Genomic DNA, 18,918 nt, shown 5'->3' on the forward strand with positions numbered 1-18,918 from the left:
TAATAAAGGGAGGGGGAAAGATTTGGCGCCTTATTTCTTAATTGCGCAATTACTCTAAGCGCGTGTAAACATATGAAGGGCAAGAAAATGTGGAACAACAGGAAAAGACCTTATAAAATTAATTCAAAAGTTGCAAAAACAATCATTGATTATTTTTTTATACTTTTTTTAATCAATGATTGAATACACCAATCATTGATTATATTTTTAGACTGCCTTAATTAGAATTTCTTATATTTGTTAATTATTTTAAATATGCCGGGCAATTTTAAATTAAAAATTTATTTTTATTTAAATAAGTTATTAACTATCGGCTAAACCTGCCCTGCATAATTAAAAGATTTATTTATTTACTTTTTTTAAATACTTTTATGATTGGTGATCATAGTTTAAGTGTCAACGAGATGATAGTTAGACAAATCTTTATAGTCACATATACCACCTAAATGCATGTACAGAATTAGCTCAGCAGCAATATATTTCATTTCATTTATTCATATATTGCAGCAATACATTTCATTTCATTTATACACATATTGCAGCAACATATTTCATTTCATTTATACATATATTGCAGCAATACATTTCATTTCATTTATACATATATTGCAGCAACATATTTCATTTCATTTATACATATATTGCAGCATTATATTTCATTTCATTTATACATATATTGCAGCAATATATTTCATTTCATTTATACATATATTGCAGCAATATATTTCATTTTATTTATACATATATTGCAGCAATATATTTCATTTCATTTATGCATATATTGCAGCAATATATTTCATTTTATTTATACATATATTGCAGCAATATATTTCATTTCATTCATATATATATTGCAGCAATATATTTCATATTTTTTAAATATTTTAAATTTCAGAATATTACTGACAATTCTTAATAACTCAACGTTTTTGCTTTGAAAGTCACCCTTGAGCACAATTTTCAAGGTCATGGTTAAGTACTATTAAAGGGAAAAAATAAACACAAACAGAACAAAATCGTGTTTGGAAAAATGCTTAGCAACTAAAAATACCCAAATAACATTAATAATTTCAATTTAGGAGTAAAAAATCACGCAAACTTCCAATCAGTTATTATGACCAAATATAGTTAAAACACTCTAACGTGATACAGAGTCACATTCGATTAATTCTAAATAATGATAAATTGGCGAAGAACACAAAACAATTGCTTTTATGATATTGCTTTCATGAGTGATTTGATTGCTTTTAGTGCCAAAGTTAATCAATACGCTGTTAGAAATTTCTCGGAAAAAATAATTAAATAACAATTTATTTAATTTTTATTTTACCATATTCAAACAAAACAGTCAAATAACCGTAAATAAGATGGTATTCAAACTGTTAACTGAGTGAAAATCGTCTATTAACTGCTTTCACCTAATACAGTTAAACAACCATAGTATTATCATTATCGCACCAACTAAGGCTCACCTAATGAAGCTACATGCTAGTTGTTAATGGTTAAAAAAACCACATAGTTTTGTATTTATTGCTTTTTAACCGTACTAGTTGTAAACGGTTTTTGCACCTAATTCATATTGCATTTTTATTTTTATTTACTAGTTTTACTAACTTTTTGATGCTTAATAAAACTAAAACTCACTTTTCTTTACAATTAGAAGGTATAATGTCATATTTCCACTATACTTTTAACATATTCTATCTATAACTATGATAGAGTTCGCGATCATTGTATTCTTATTACTTCAAAAAAGCCGACACTTTTGACGTCTAATTTAATGAAGAGTTTTCCTAGAATCGTATATACATTGAAAATTAGATTATCTGAGTTATAGGTCAAATACGTCAACACTTTTTCACAAGTTAAGGAGTTTTCAAGCAGGCATACTTTCACAAATGATATAATGTTTTTCCTGGGATAACGACAGGAGGTTAAATATGAGTGCAATCAAACTATTACACTCATATTTAAACTCTTTGTTATATTGTTTGTCTTAAGAAAATGTATAATCAAACCTACCAATTACCAAAAATGATAACAATTACCATTTTCCCGGCTCTATGGGAATGCCATAAAACTTGGTAAATTTCATGAAGCGCTTTGGTAATAATTTTGGTAAAATTTCAATTAAATATACTGTTATAATACGTGATAAAATTTGATAATTCTGATAAATTATTATTAATATTTTTTCTTGTTGTTGTTATTACCGTTATTGTTCATGCTGTTACTGAAGATTTATTAACATTGTTATTACTTTTTCATTTAGCAGACTCCTATCTTGTAGATATTTCGGTTTGACTTTTTTTATTGATTTTACTATTGCATTTTATAATTACTTATTTAAGTTTTTCTCATTCTGTTTACGTTATTGTTTCTTACTATATTATGCCATTGTTGTTTTGTTCATATAATAATAAAATAAACATTTGTCTGTCTGTGTGTCTCTTCTATAACTCAAGAACCGTTTATTCAATCATTCCAAAATTTGGGCAGCGGTTGCAGAAAGCAAATTTTGCCTCCGATTTTAAAATTCATTCGAAATTTTCAAGTGATTCGTTCGGTTGAGCCGTATTAAAAATTAAATATTTTTCTATTGACTTAGAATTCGCCTTTGATAAGAAAAATTAAGACTGCCGACTATTTTATTTCTTTCAAATATTTCAAAGATTACATTTACTATCTTCTGTTGTTAAAAAAAAGGAGTTTTTTGCACACTCTTTGATACTTAATATTTTTTTATTCGCTACGTCAGAAAAATTCAATGATCAGTATGAATATGAAAACAATGGTGGATTACGTCACCAAATTAGTATTCCTCAAGTTCCTTAAGACCTTGCGTTCATTCCTTTTATGCTTTCAAAATGTGAATCTGTAAAACTAAATAATTTAAAATCAACAGTAATTGAAATAAAAGAATAAGTTATGTATTGAAACGCAAAACTAATGGAGAAATAATACTAATTCATATTAGATTTTAGGAGAAACGTAAAAAAAAACGCCATACTCTTATTGACGCAAATGACGCTTAATTAAATTTGTTATTTGGTAATAACTTAAGAAAATAGAAATTTCTAGAAAGCAAAAATTAACTTAGAAAGATTAGTGAAAAGAATTAATTTAGAAATTTAGAAAAGAAGATTCTTTCAGGGGAACCGTGAAAAATCCCCATACTATTATTGACTCTAATGAGATTTAATTAATTCTTAGTAACATGCACAAGTTGAAAAAAAAAATAATAAGCTATGTACAAAAAAGAAAAATAAATGGAGAAACTATACTAATTCGTTTCAGAGAAAGGTGAAAGCATTATAGACTCTAATGATTCTTAATTTTGGTAAAAAGTACAAATTGGAATGAAAATAATATTCTATACAAGACAAAATCAACAGAGAAATGATACTAAAAAAAGTCATTAAAACTGATTCTTCTTATTTTATTGACCGTACATATTTGATTTTGTTTTTGTACTGGCATCTATTATTATTATCATCAAATTACTGTCGTAAACATAATAGCAAATTATTATGTAATTAATGCTACTAATGAGTTGCGACGTGTCATTTTTCATTAGTAAGTATGCACATCAATGAAATTGCAGTAAACAAATTGTCAACAAAAGATGTGTTCATAAGTAATGAACTGTGATATTTTGATTACAGAGTTGGAAGTGATCAACAAGGAACTTAACCGTGAATAAATAACTACTTCAAGGCAAATCGTATCTAAATGAAGGAATTGCGACTGCCGGTCAATATCAAGCCTACGGCAAATTTTTTTGTCATATGTTTATTCAGGAAATAAAAACATACTCGTATTTACAGATATATGGATGGCTGACCCTGTAAAGCTAAGCACAGATGGCGCTAGGGGTTAAAATGTCTTCCGGGTCACTGCTTCTGAATGATTTTTAAGCCTTAGCTTGAAAAAACGCACCATCCAATATTATTATACTATTTTTACGAGTCCGAATTGCCCACTCTGTAGGAAATTCGAAGTAATGGATAGGAAGCACTTGATGGAATGTTCGGCTGTACAAGGAGACTCCGAAGTGAACAGATATTGGAGTGCTATACATCTGCTAATGAGTCATTGACTTTTTTCTCTTTTATATGCTTATTCTTCTTGTTAAGAGTTTGTCAATCTCAGCCATTGGAAAAAAATATTATTGTACTTGTAGTGTTTTCAATATAACACGTTCTTACAATCTAATTTTCACAAAACAAACCACAAATGAATTGGGAAGACTCAGCAAGCTTTCTATGATGCTATCCAAAAAATAACAAATGACGCTATTTTACACAAATATAGCCAAATAAGGGTTAACACTCAAAACATGGCTAACCTTACACTTTATTTATGCTGTGTTATTAATTTTTGTAGCAATAAAGGAAACAAAGGAAATAAAAATATGACCACCGAAGCCAACGTCTTCAGGGGTTACCGGTCCCGGTAGCCATAAAACAAAACCTATTGAGGGAGAAGCAAATGCCTAAACTCCCTCTGTACTCCGAAGGTTTTGTATAAAAGTCCAGGAAAAACATGAAATACAAAGTTACTATTAATTTTGTAACATTTGCCTTAGGACCAGTTAGAATTTATAAATTACGGAAAACTCTTATGAATGGTAAAATTACGCGTAAATTTAAGCACAAATCACAATAAAACATCCTAGAATATTAAACCTGTTCACGCATCACCGCGGAAGCATAACATAAGGCGGAGGGATACACAGGAAGTTTTCTAAATTTCTTCAAAACTAGTAAAAATAGGCATGTTTAATGTTGTGCGAAATAAATTTTGTCAGAAAAACGATATTTTCTTTAAAAAATCTTCGTGGTATAACTAAGGCAAAATATCGATAAAAGAAGGAATGACTTGTGTGTTGACCTAAGCATGGTCCGAAAATTTTTTATCAATTGATACACGAGGCACTCTGTTTATTTTCGAAATTATCTAAGCATGACTTCCGTTATATCAAGATAAACCCCGTTTAAGCGCGAGGCTTTATTAATCCTGCCTTTTTATAGAAAGAAAAGTAGATCGGAAGTATATGAACGTTGTGTTATAAATATCTGTAAGGTTTTATACAATGTACAATAAATCAGAATTTTTAAAACTCCTTCTTGAAATATCATACATAATTTCAAAATGAAAAAAACACAAAGTAATTTTTTTTATTTTTCCTCTTTAAGAATCATGTATTTAGGCCTATAGAAGAACTCCGTAGAGAAGGTCTTTTTGAAAATGTATGCACATCAGCTTTAATGAATAAATCTGGAGCATGGAATTGATAAGCTCATTTTTCCATTAAAAGCTTTTTCATTTGATTTTTTGACAAGAAAAATTTTTTCATTTCATAATAGTTTAATATTAATTTCCAAACTGAGTTGTTCCACTATAAATAGCTTAAGAAAGCATTATTTTTGAGTAAATCAAACTTATCACACATTTTCAGAATGTTACTTGGTACACCGTAAAAAATTCCGGATAAAATTACTGTAAGAAATAGGGTGCCGAAAATTTTTACCGGAACCTATTAAGGAACAAAAAATCTGATATACCGTAATTTTTACAGTAATACTTACCGTAAAATACCTTGAATCACTCAAATTAAATAAATATTACTGTATAAATTACGGTATAATATTTTACGGTAAATTAGATTTTACGATTGATGCATTTAAAGTGCCGGTACCTTATACCGTAATTTTTACTTCCTCTTCGATTATGTGTTTGTAATTGAGATAAAAAATATAAACAATCAAAATAATAAAAAATATAATATAGGAATAAAAAATATAAACAATCAAAAAATCTTTTTGGTAATGATTTAAAATTACCATTTCTTTCTCCCTCTTAGTTAAGTTCCCTCTTCCTAAGTTATTTAAGTTCTATTAAGTTCCGCCCTTATTAAATGAGTGTTTAAAACGGATAAGTTTGAATTTATGATTAATTTTTGACATTATGTGATAATGACATTTTATAGCATTATGTGATAATAACATTTAATTGCGTTGCGCAAGAATGAAAAAACTGCATAGAAAATAGATTAAGGATTGCAATTTTTAAGGTAGTCGACTAGTTTCGACAACTTTTTTTTAAAAAATAATAATATAAAATGTAAAAAAAACTAGTTTAATTGCTTTATTGTGCATAAAAACATATAAAACTAGCAAAAATTATTTTTATTATTGTAAATGGCTATTTTTAGGTTAAAAAAAAGACTTTTTTGCATATACGCTAAACACTGTAAAAAATTTTTATCCTCTAAAGCAAAAAATGCTTTGAGGATTGTATTTTGAAGACTAATAACTATATTTTTGATCTTAAAAGCAAGTGCATATACTTCTGAGTTAGGGATCAATGTAGTTAAAAAAGCAAAGTTTTAAAAATTTCCCCACGTGTCTTCGTGAAAAAACATCCATAAAAATGAAATTCCACTTTTCTCGCTCTGTCTGTTGTTCAGCACGCGTGTGCTAATATCATAAACATTCATGAAAAATCGTAAACAATTATTTTAAAAACAGCATGAGATATCTTATTTAAGGTGATGAAAAATGTTTAAAAAAAATCTGATTTTGAGATAAACTCATTTGAAGACTTTCATTAGTTTATCCGCAGTTAACACCTTACACAAAAAACTGCTATAACTTAATAAATAATTGGAATTCAGACAAACATAAAGTATTTTTAGAAAGATAAGAGTACAGGAATTCTAAATTTATAAATTTCGAAAATTTTGCTCAAAATCATGTTTTAGCATTAGTCAGATACTGTAATTTGGATTATTTAAAAAAATGCTTTTGATTTTAAAATTTAAAGCAGAGTCTTAAACCAAAGAATCATTTCAGTGCAAAGTGAATATAAAACTACGTAAAACCTTTTATTTAACCTTCAACCTTAAATCTTTTATTTATTAGCAATTAAGCCTTTAAACCTCTTGTGACCCGAGTTTTAAATATAAGTAGAAAAGGCGATTTTTACTTAGAAATATGTAGATCAGAAGAAAATAAACAAAAAACGTAATAAAATACTTTTTAAACAAGAAAATAACTCAATTAATTAAACTTTTGTCATGTTTTATGTGCTGTAAAATACTTTTATAGTGTATTTCGCATTTCGGTGTAGAAACAAAAACCACTGATTCAAATCTAAAGATATTTACGTGCCATAAACTGTCCAAATAGATACTTGAAGAAAAGAAAATGAACAAATAAATGCGATAAAATATTTTTGAACGAAAAAGTTCCAATTAAGCAAACTTAAACAACTTTTTTTTAAAATTATACATAAAAAAATAATTAATTTTGACTTTTTGCATTATTTTATGTACTGTAAAATATAGTAAATACTACCGAAACATGGTTAAGACTACCATGTTTTTGGCTCTTTGGGAACACCATAAGGCTGAAACATGGTGTTATAATACATAATAAAATTTTATAATCTTATCATGATATCTTGCCTTAGAGCATGACATGAAAATTATTTATTCGATTAAATTTTCTTTTCAGTTTTGCATTTTTTACTAAATGTGTCGAAATAAAAACTATAATTTTGGAAAGCAGAATTACCGTAAACCATTTTCATATAAACGAAAAAATAACCATATAAATGCCCTAAATACCATATATTTTGGTTTTAATAACCCAAAATTATGGTTTTTTTTGTTATGAGAAATGTCATTGCCGTACAGTAAGGTAATTTAATATTATTTTGAATCTGACAATTGTAATTTAAGATCTTTGAAACAATGTTCTTATTAAAAAATTAAAAGGTATTGAAAAATTTTGAGAAAATCAAACTTAGCGGAAATTATTATACTGAAAGCAAGAGGTTAACATTTACACTTGGAGACTATCTAATATTTAGTCCCATTTAGATATTAGGTATTTAATCTATAACCTGTATATAAACCTAGTTGCCAAACAATTTATTATTCTCAAGTTGAATTCATTCTTTAAAATATCATTTTAGAACTTACTTCAAAGAAAGAATTTTCTTCAATCAGCTTTGAAGTTTCTTTCAGGGGATGGATTTTCATTGTAATTTCAACCAAGTTTATCACAAACAAATAACTAAATTTTCACAACTCTATAAATAAGCTCCATGCTACGCTAGTTAAGAATACACCGATAATTTTGAAAAATCTAGAAAGCAATGTTTTGATGATAAAGTTAGATTTGTGTTCCATTATTTACTTTGATTAATTAGTTGACTGAAATCGCTGGGAAGGAACTGCAGAAGATAAATCCTAGTTTTGATAAACCCAATAGCTTACGAATTTACTTAGGGGCTAGGTGGCTCAGACCCAGCTTGCTCCAATCAGCAGCCCCCATGATTGCTTCGTATTTATAATTGTTTTTCCTTTTTTAAAGTCAATATTTTTCACAAAAAAATATTGGTTAAAGTCCTTTTGCCGTCAGGCTAACCATGAGAGTTTCTCGTGGTTTTTCACTCCATGTAACGCAAATAAGAGTTAGTTCCATCAAAAAGTCCTCCACGAAGGTAAATTTCTCCCATTTCTTGATCCAGGAGTACCCTTGTCTTCTGGATTGGGCTCGAAATTACTAGGCTACGGAGTTGAACATTGGTAGTCGAAAACCCAAAAATTGGTTCGCTGCTCAACGAAGGTTATAAAATAAAATAAAATGAAAAATTACTTTGTCAATAAAATGTAAAAATATTGTAATTTTATCTTAGGACATTTCCTCGAAACGAAATGAATTATTACCTAGATTTGAAAAATGATCAACCGTACTTGGAAAAAAAATGTTACTCAACTTAGAAATGTTAACTTAGTAAAAACTAGAAACTTAGAAAACTTTTAACTTAGAAAAAAAAAGGTTACTTAAACTTAGAAAAATAGGATGTCAGACACACTAATAAGAAATAATAGAGAAGTAATTTTACTCTTTAGTTATAATCATTTGTCTTTATATCATTTCAAAAAAGAAACGGATTTTATCTCTCTTAAATTCTTGAATTAAGATTTCTATATTTTTAAAATTTTCAACATAAATATTCAGATGTTTCATTTGGCTACATCTAAGTTCTTTCTTTCCCTCTCTCTTTCTTATTTTTGAATATTGTCAAATTTTGAGTTCAATCCGTTCAATGAAAATACTGCAACTGGTTTAGAATATACGAACGGATACCGAAATATGTTCAATATATTTAGTTCAAAAATATTCGTAATCGAAAATCATGTGCCGAAACTTAACTTATAAATTTTCCTGTCTTTTTCTTTTTTTCTTTTTCTTTTAAGTTGCATTCAAAAGTATAAGGGTACGTTGTGAATTATTTTTGTCATTTGTCGTTTGGATAGGCTATTTATTCGCGGTGATAAAATACAATTTTAAAAAATATTTATACACAGTGAAAAAAAATTCTAATAAAATTACCTAACTATAGGGTAATAACATTTCTAGTAATAAAAGAAAACATTCTGCTAAATGAAAAAAAAATTACAGTGATTAAGCCATTCATTTGGTAATTTTTCCGTTCATATGGCTACAGTTTACTGGATATTCTAGTTTTCAAAATTGCTGCTATTAATACCATACATTTAGTAAATAATTCAAAACTGAAAAGTAAATTTAACCGAATAAATAGTTCTTATGACATGCTCGAAGGTATCATGATTAAGTTCCCAAATTTTACTACCTTTACCATATTTTACCACAAAATATATAACCTTAATTTATTGTTAATATTACCAAAATCATTACCAAAGTGCTTCAGTGAAAATTACTGATGCATTCAAATTTGTGCTGATACAAACTGTATTAAACAGTTTTCTAAAATTTACTTTAAACTGAATTATGAATGTAAAAACTAAATATCACTCGGGAAATGTCATTTTTTTTAAAAATTTAATTTAGAAGAGAATTTTTTATTAAAATTAGTATCGGCTATTTAATGTAAAGTTATAAATTTCAAGGATAAATTTGAAATAAATCGAAAAATAAGTAATTTAAAAAAAAATGCCTATAAAATTAAAAATATCATAAATGTGAAAGTTATGAACAAAGGTTAACAAATAAATCGAATAAATCAAGTAAAACAAGTTCTTGTCTTCGATTTAAAAGGCTTATAAATTAGTTTTTATTTATTTACAACCTAAATTCTCTGTACGGTGTTTAACTTACTAGCTGATTTACTGATTCGAAGTTTCACTAAATTGCTACCGCTGTAACATTGTTTTTTTCTTTATTCATTAGCTATATAAAAAATTTTTTTAAAAAACTGTATTCATAGCAACGCATTATTTATGAAACAATACTACATGACAAAAACTAAAATCCACGTTTTTTTTCCCTCTCTTTCTCTTTAAACTTTTTCTTTTTCGTGCAATGCAAAAAGAGAAAAAAAGCGAAAGAAAGAAAACACGAAAGTAGTAATAATAGTGAGTATCAAAAATGTGAAAGTTGTGTAATGAAAATAAATCAATAAATAAATAAAAAAAATGGTATTACTAAGTCCTTAATCTAACTCAGACGTGTTTTCATGCAAATTTATTGCTATCTTCAAGTCACGAAAAATGTCACTTGAATAAACAATTCCATTGGGCGTTGTGGAGGCCGGACTCTGACGTCAGAGTGGTATGACTTTCAAATGACATTCAGAACGGGATAAATGAAGTTTTTCGGCATTGAAATTTTTGCTTAAGTTTATAAATGTATTTAACAGTTTTTTTTTTTAATTATCGTTCCTGCATTAAAACTTGATACTTGCATTCTTTTTATTCAGCGATTTTATTTTTGGCGTTAAATATTGAAGGGAATGAAAAAAATAAGAGGCAAATTTAAGGAAACTAAAAACGTGAATGATTTTAGGATATCTAATCTTCGAATCTTAATATTTAGATGAGTGCGTAAACAACTTAGATAATAATGAATTTGGCGTTGAAAAATTTCTCCCCATGCTTAAAGCGCTTCCAAGAAAATGTTGTGTGATGTTATCTGAAGTTATTACAACTTTTTAACCTGGATTGTTTGAAAACTTACAAATATTTAAGTTGATATCAGCTTTGAAAAGAAAGCGCTTAGTATTTAATGAAAACATTTTTTTAAAGTTTTTATTTCTCATAAGCTGTTTCAGCTATTAATTTTTATCAATTCCTTGGCCTAATATGAAATTATTAACATTACTGACAAGTTTCGTTTTTATAACAATAATAAGCATAAGTAATCAATTAATTATTATTAAAACTATTAGTTCTAGATCAACAAATTAAAAAAAACTACTGTGCAGTTATGTTTTTAGTCAAATAGAAAATGTAAGATCACAAAAATATCTATATTACGGTCGTCGAACTTCCAACAATATCATAAGTAATTATTTTATTACGGAAATTCAAAAGTAACTTCTAAAGTAACTATCAATTTCTTGAAGATTTTAAAATTAAATTCTCTTGGACTTTTTTTTTTACATTTAAGAGGAAGTTTAATTAAAGTTTTTAGATGGACACAATCATTATAGATTTAATTATTAAATATCTACCAAGTAATTCAGAGAAATTACTATGTTTTTAGTGATGATTAGTTCATTTATTTTTAGTTAAATATCGTAACAAATGATGCATAATTTGTAAAAATTTAACTACCATTCTATAGATTTATTCTATTTATTTAAGTATATTTTAAAGACAACATTTTCTTCTATAAGCCAGTAAAATCTTTAAAAACATTATATATTTGAATAGTTGTTCTTCGAAGATGAGCAACTAAGCTGTATAAAATTGTTTGTAGAGTCTGAGTATAGCCAAAAAACCAAAGTTGGCTATGCGTAATCAGTATTACGAGATTCAGTTAAGCAAAGAGTGCTCTAAACTATGTCTGGCGAAAATAGGAAAAATAAACGCGTAACCCTTTTCTCCTAAATGAGATAAATCTACAGAGATTGAACAACTAAATTGACAAGCGACTGTACTGTTTCTGAAACTATAACTGGATAAATTGCCAACTGTTGAACGGATGCGGAATTCGTATCGGCAGGGATTCGAACCCGGTTCGTCGCATTGGAAGGCGAACGCTCTATCCCCTGAGCCATCTTGGCTCATATAAAATTAGTTTCATTTCTTTGCCTAACTTTCCTCTTTGAAAAGTACAAAATAAAATGATTAGTTATCAGGCTGAATAGATGTGTGAGTGGGTCCACCCTATGAAAGGGTGTGACAGAAGTCAAACTCTTGGCCATAGATGGCGCCACTGGAAAACAAGAATAATCACACCCCTTGCCTTAATAGCCTACGACAACAACATTAGTTATCGGGCAAGAAAATAACTGACGCTTGGAGGGTTAAAATAAAATATTTCTGAATTAAATACTAAAAGAATGGAATAAAAATTTGCCTAATAAATGCTTTTAACATAAATTTTATTAAGAAAGTTGTTAAAACTCCAAATACAATTAAAAACATGTATTGCTTCACTTTTTGATTGAATGAATACTATAAATATTCAAATGACGGAATCAGCAGAACTGTTCTAAACGTAAACTATGCAATGCATACTTGAAGTAATGAAATCAAACAATGTTCAAATTGACAAGGGAGGAGGATGAAATAAAATAAAAAGAATTAAATCGAATTTAAAAGCTCAATGTAATCCAAATTGAAACAATATTTACTAAATTTTGAGCAGAATGCATATATATTATGTATTTAGCGATGAGGAGGTAGAGTTTGTTGACTGACTGCAGGATTCAAACTAAAAACCTCTGAGATCGTAGTAGGATGCTCTATGTCTGATGCTATGTGTTCGTAGTAGGATGATCTATGTCTCATATGTGTTCGTAGGATGCTCTATGTCTTATGCGTGTTCGTAGTAGGATGCTCTGTGTCTTATATGTGTTCGTAGTAGGATGCTCTGTGTCTTATATGTGTTCGTAGTAGGATGCTCTATGTCTTATACGTGTTCGTAGTAGGATGCAGACGACTTATACTTGGTTCATAGTGGGATGCAGACAACAAATGCCTCTCTTACACATTTCTCCCACCACATCACTAAGTGCATAGTTTCTAAGCCTTTTGCTATAAATATAGTATATGCTATAAATACAACATATGCTATATAGTATGTGTTGTTTCATTTTTGAATACACGGGGTTTTCAATTTCGACTATTATTTGTTTTGGAACTATTTTGGCAAATTTTTGTCCAATTTCTAGAAACCCTTTTTTTACAGTATCCCGTATCCACTTAAATAAAGTAAACCACACGTGAGGGCATCTTGCTTCAAAAATAATATATAAACAAATTTTAGGTTATTTATATTTTTTGTGTCTTTGAAAAAAAAGCACTCAATTAAATAACAAAAAAAAAAATACTTCATACTATACAATAATAAAACTATGCAAAAGAAAGCACTAAGCAGGCGATTAATCGTTCTTATTCTACAATTGATTGCAGATTTAATTTGAAATTATTGCTTCAAATGATATTCCAGCAAATATATGAGTTAAACATAAATAATATCTAATAAAAAGATAAACATTTAAAAATGCATAAAAAATAAATAATTAAACTAACTTGGTCTCTTTTACTTCTTCCCATCTTAAAAAACTATTTATGCTTCAGAACAGAATCAACTTTTTAAACCAATCAAATGGACCTAGGAGGAAAAACGCCACACTGATCAAACAGATCTTCAACTTCTGAGATCAACAGAGGGTACTCCAGATTGATCGACACTTCACTTTCTTCAATTTTTTTTTTCCTTTATCAAACTTCTGTTTTCTTTATCATAATTCGGTCAGTTCTTATTTTTTTCCTTTCCTTTTTTTTTTCTTCTTTTCCGAACGCGGAACTGGTTCGTCCAGGTCTCATTTATCTAAATTGAGACACTCTTTTCATCAGAGACGACAGACCATCAAACTATCTTTTTACCAAAACTAAATATGCTGTTCACGTATCCGGATGACGTTTTTCTCTATGAACGTTTTTCCCTACCAAGGACAGAATTGGTAAATGAGTTAACGTCTCTTTTGACGTCAGGTTACATATTATGAATAATTGTTTTGTTGGAGCACATCGTCTGCAGTTTGCACAGATTTACACCGACGAAGTCGTTATAAAGATATTAAGGCTGCTGTCTTCTATCGTGGAAGCATAAGAAAAATACTCCACGTGCATTAGTGCCTTTTTTATATATATGAAAAAAAGTTGGGTGAAATTAGCTTCCAATTTTGCTCAGCTTAATTATGCTTATAGAAAAAGTTGTTATCAAAAATGCTTCAAAATGGAAAATAGGTTAAAAAGATTATTATTCCAAACTATTTATTTTTTTAAAATTTAAATTTACTCTATAGTTATGTTAACAAAATAAGACGCTTTTTTTCTAATGATTCTAATTAGATACAAAAAAAATAACGTAATTATAAAATGCGTTTTTTTTACACTAGATTGCCTAAGGAAGTCATTCTGACTGCTTTAAATTTCAATTAGAAAAACAATGATGTACATAATGACACGATTTCTTAGAATTTTGTGACTTTTGTACAACATATAATTTTTTTACTGTTAATATTTACTAATAACTTGTTATATAATTGTGAATAATATAAAAAATATTACAAATTAATTTTAAACAAATTTATTTACGCATTCACAATCTAGTCATTTTGACTGCTTTTGGGCAATATAGGTATATACTGAGTTTCCGTCTTTCTAGTGTTAAATATCCAAGCATACCCATACCTGTTAAAGCGAATTAAATAATTTTCTTTTTCATAAGAAGCCTTAGTTTATTTTTTTTTTTCGAATTTTTAATTTAGACTTGGCTAAAAAAGCAGAAAAATCTTTCTTTTTTTAATTACTCCTATCCTTTACATTTGAAAGTGTTTCTAACAGCTTGCTTCGTTCAGCAGCCTCCGTGATTGCTTCTCATTCATCAAGTAAAATCAAGGAGGAAGAGCTGTTTTAAGTCCATGTTTTACAAAAATTACGATTTGAATGCCATCTGTTGCATTTTGAGTATGACTAAATTTTGGCAAATCAATAACATAGAAAATCGGTACCCTCCCCCTCAGCAATAGTTATTAATTAATAAAGATGACATATTTATATAATTCTCTTAAATATATACGTTAGTTTATATGCGTGCATTTATAACATTTTGCTGTTGGATACTACAATATCACTTAAAGAATCAATTAATTTGTGAACAAATTTTCAAAATAATATTCCAATTATATTTTTAAATAAAATATTTTTGCATTTTTTCATAGTTTTTTGAAGTATATTTACGAACCAGATGTCTAAAATAAATATTCGTTGGTAATTTTTGCAATATGAGAGCGAAGAACTTAATATGGAGACTATTTCCGGCAAAACGCATCTAAACAGATAATAATGAATGCAAAAATTTGTACAAGGAGAGAAGATCTCTTTAAAATCTCTGGTAAAATTACCATACTGTATGGTAATGACATTACTGATGAAGAAAAATAATAATTCTGGTAATAATAACCAAAGTTTGTGGTATTTAAATCATTTATTTGGTAGTTTTTGCTGTTCTAGATAATAACAATTCATCGGAAATTCTGGTTTTCAAAATTATGAATCCTTACTTTTCAGTTAGTAAAAAATACAAAGATGAAAAACAAATTAAACGAATAAATGTTTTTTTTTGCCATCCACTAAGTTAGCATGATAAAATTGCTAGATTTTTCCTCATTTACTACATTTTATCATACATTATAAAACCGTATTTTAATGTTTATTTTACCAAAATCATTACCAAAGCTCTTCAAAAAGAAACCGTGCTTTTTTTTTTTGTTCCCATAGAGCCATAAACATGGTAAATTTTACCATTGATGGCTTTAACCATACTTTTTTTCTCAGCGTATTTCGCGTTACCCATCCTCTAATTTTAAGAATCATAGTGAAAAGCAATGGGTACGAAAAAAATGCTTTGTTTTACAATGTTATGCATCGCTCGCCAAATTTTGACGAGCTATTTAGGATTTCCATAGTTTTCCTAATAATAATTGATGATACTAATAACTATAAAGGTATTAAAAAAGCTTTAAATAAAAGTACAAATGTTTCAAAATAATAATTATGCTTATTCATGCAGATATTGCTAACTGTAGAAAATATGTCCCATATCCTCCTTTAAACCGAGCTTTAAATAATGACAGAAAATCATGATTTTTACTTAGAAGTATGTAGTTTAGAGGAAAGTAATCTCATAAATGTTTTTATTTATTTTATATAAAAATTCAATTAATGAAATTTAATGAGCTTTTTTTAGCTATTTCTAATAGTGCATAAAAATTATAATTTTATCTTAACCATTGTTTTGTATAGTCTATAAGTTATTTTTCTAGTGTATTTCTTTACTAATAAATATGTTAAAATAACGCCTAGACTAAAATGAGATAACAATGTAGCAGAAATCTGACTAAATTTTGCTTAAATCAAATTTCTTGTCTTTCTCATGATTTTCATTGCAATTAAAAACTCCAACCAACAAGTGTCAAATCCAGTTTAATTTTTTCATAGACAATCACTTTGTAAAGGTATGTAAACAGAAAAGAATTTTTAACAAAAAATAGTTTTTAAGTAAACTTCATAAAATCAAAATAAATTGTTTTTTGAGATTCTTTATATAGTTCTATTTCCATTTTACAAATATTAAGCTTCATATGAAATAATTATTGGGTGTGAAATAAATTTTGCTTTGTTATATGTTGCTAGCCACCTTTGGCGATCAGCTAGGTCACCTTTCAAAATTATCTTGTACAGCATATAAACTTTAATCGAAACCTAGGCTGGCTTTGCTCGGATGAAAGTACTTTGATTTCAATTTTAACTATTTTCAAGAAATTTTAGCGTTATTGTCAAAGTTCTTTATGCAATGAATTTTTGTAATAATTTAAAATATATCTGGGAGTCATTAAATCTCACTAACCACTGTAAATCTGAGGTTGGGACATTTCATCATGGTAGGCGTGGCAGAAGTATTACAATTATTTCCATTTCTGTCGTGAGATAAAGTAAAAAAGCTCTTCCCAACTCTTCATTACGTGCTGTACTACTTCCTCACGCACCTCTCGAGTCATAATTTGAGTATAGTATAATATAAAATGCTATTTCTAGAAAAATACAAGCTCCGTCACCAAAGATTGGTATGACAGTATGCGGCACCATAGCATCATTTATGTTTAAAATTTCTACAGCCATCTTAAAAAGGAAAAAAATTCTAAAAATATAAGTTTTTATTTCTGTAAAGAACACAAAATTATTCTCACTAAATAGTTAACGTGTAACTAACTATTCAGAGCTGCATAAATTATCGTTTAACACAACCTAAAAAATGAATCTAATTAAATACTGAATGTATAATTAGTTTTTTACACTGCTTATAAATTGTTATTTAAGACAAACAATTAAAGTGAATAATAACTATAGTGTTGCCAATAAATAAATACCCGAGTTGATGGTGCCACATAAGAGAAATATAAATATAGAGTAATATTTTTTGTTATATGGTGCGTAAGAAATATTTGCTTTGTAAACTAATTATAGGAACCATAGCGAACATCGGATAGTTTATAACTAATTTTCATTTATCGTTTAATAATGGTGATGTCATCTATTTTAAGATTATATATATATATATATATAAATATATACTAAAATTAATATTAAAGTGTAATACCAATCAGAATAAATTTTTTAATGCATCAATAAATAATATGATTTTTATTTAGAAAAAGCAAATAAACCCAGAAAAATATACATTAGATTTCTTGGTTGCTTTGAATAATAAAAAACGAACAATGAGTGAAAACGAAACTGTTATTCCAGTGATGCCAGTAAAAATGCGTAACAAAAGAAACTTAGCCTTATAAATCTCCTATTATCTCTCTTTTGAAATTTTTACTGTCAAAAAATGTCGTAAAACGATCTGACTCTACCAAAATTCTTGATTATAAAATCAATCTTGCCAGTCTATTCAACATATGCATATCAAGTAGAGAAAGCAAATGTTTTTTGAAACTAACATTTCAAAAAGTAACTGTCATTCTAAAGTATCAAAAAATAATTGAAAAAAAAAGAACAAAAAATAAAGCTAAGAAAAAAAAGCTACTTTGTGAGAAAAACAGATCATAATCTTTTGTGTTGTCATGAACTAATTTACATATTTGTGATCTTGAGTTACGCTCTGTCATTTACTCCAAATTGCTGAAAGGTTTTTTCTTTACATAATTTATTCTTGTTTCTTTTCATTAGAAATACTTTCTTTTAGAAATATATTATTAATTTTAAATATATTTTTTTTTAATTTCGCACAAAGTAATGTTTTTTCTTCTTGTTTAATTTGAAAAAATAGATTTAAACATGTAAGTTAAAGAAAAATTGCTTTGAGTTAAATCTGCATAATTTTTCCCCGTGCCTTCCGGACACTTGGGATTTCGAGCTGTTAAAATTTGCATAAGCAAACATTTTTGAATTATTTTATAAATCAAAGGTTTATTCAGAGAATAAATCCATCAGTAGTATAATAACGCTTATTTGTATAAAAATAATTTATACACTTCTTGCGTGAAATTAAATTGAAAAGAGATCAGAATAATGTATATTGACCTTTCGTAAATTCATTAAATTATAGGGTACATTCTTTTGTATACTTTATTTTGCTTACGGCTTCTTAGAAATAGTAATTTCAAAATTTTGTAAATGTTATTTAAATAAGTTTTTCATTTGTAAAAGATAAAATATGTTATTAAAAATACGCAACTGCTACTTAAAAAAATTAACATTAATATAAATATTACATACCTCATTAATATATTCCTTCGAATAAATTCTGATGCACAGATATTTACTTTAAAAAGCAAAACCGTCTACTTTTGAGAGTATTATGCATCAACTTAATGATTCGTTCCATCAGAAATTAT

At 27.7% G+C, this 18,918-nt stretch overlaps 1 protein-coding gene across 1 annotated transcript in view; it reads right to left on the minus strand.

Moving 5' to 3' along the window:
• Positions 1-8,129, minus strand: part of LOC107457369 (solute carrier family 2, facilitated glucose transporter member 1) — a 61,148-nt gene extending 53,019 nt beyond the window's left edge. The window contains exon 1 of the mRNA XM_043045334.2: positions 7,991-8,129. Within this exon, the coding sequence (XP_042901268.1) occupies positions 7,991-8,050 (60 nt within the window). The 5' untranslated portion in view covers positions 8,051-8,129. The remainder of the gene's footprint in view (positions 1-7,990) is intronic.
• Between the last annotated feature and the right edge of the window lie 10,789 nt (positions 8,130-18,918).

The sequence above is a fragment of the Parasteatoda tepidariorum genome, chromosome 3 (genome assembly GCF_043381705.1).
Source record: "Parasteatoda tepidariorum isolate YZ-2023 chromosome 3, CAS_Ptep_4.0, whole genome shotgun sequence".
NCBI classification, from domain to species: domain Eukaryota; kingdom Metazoa; phylum Arthropoda; class Arachnida; order Araneae; family Theridiidae; genus Parasteatoda; species Parasteatoda tepidariorum.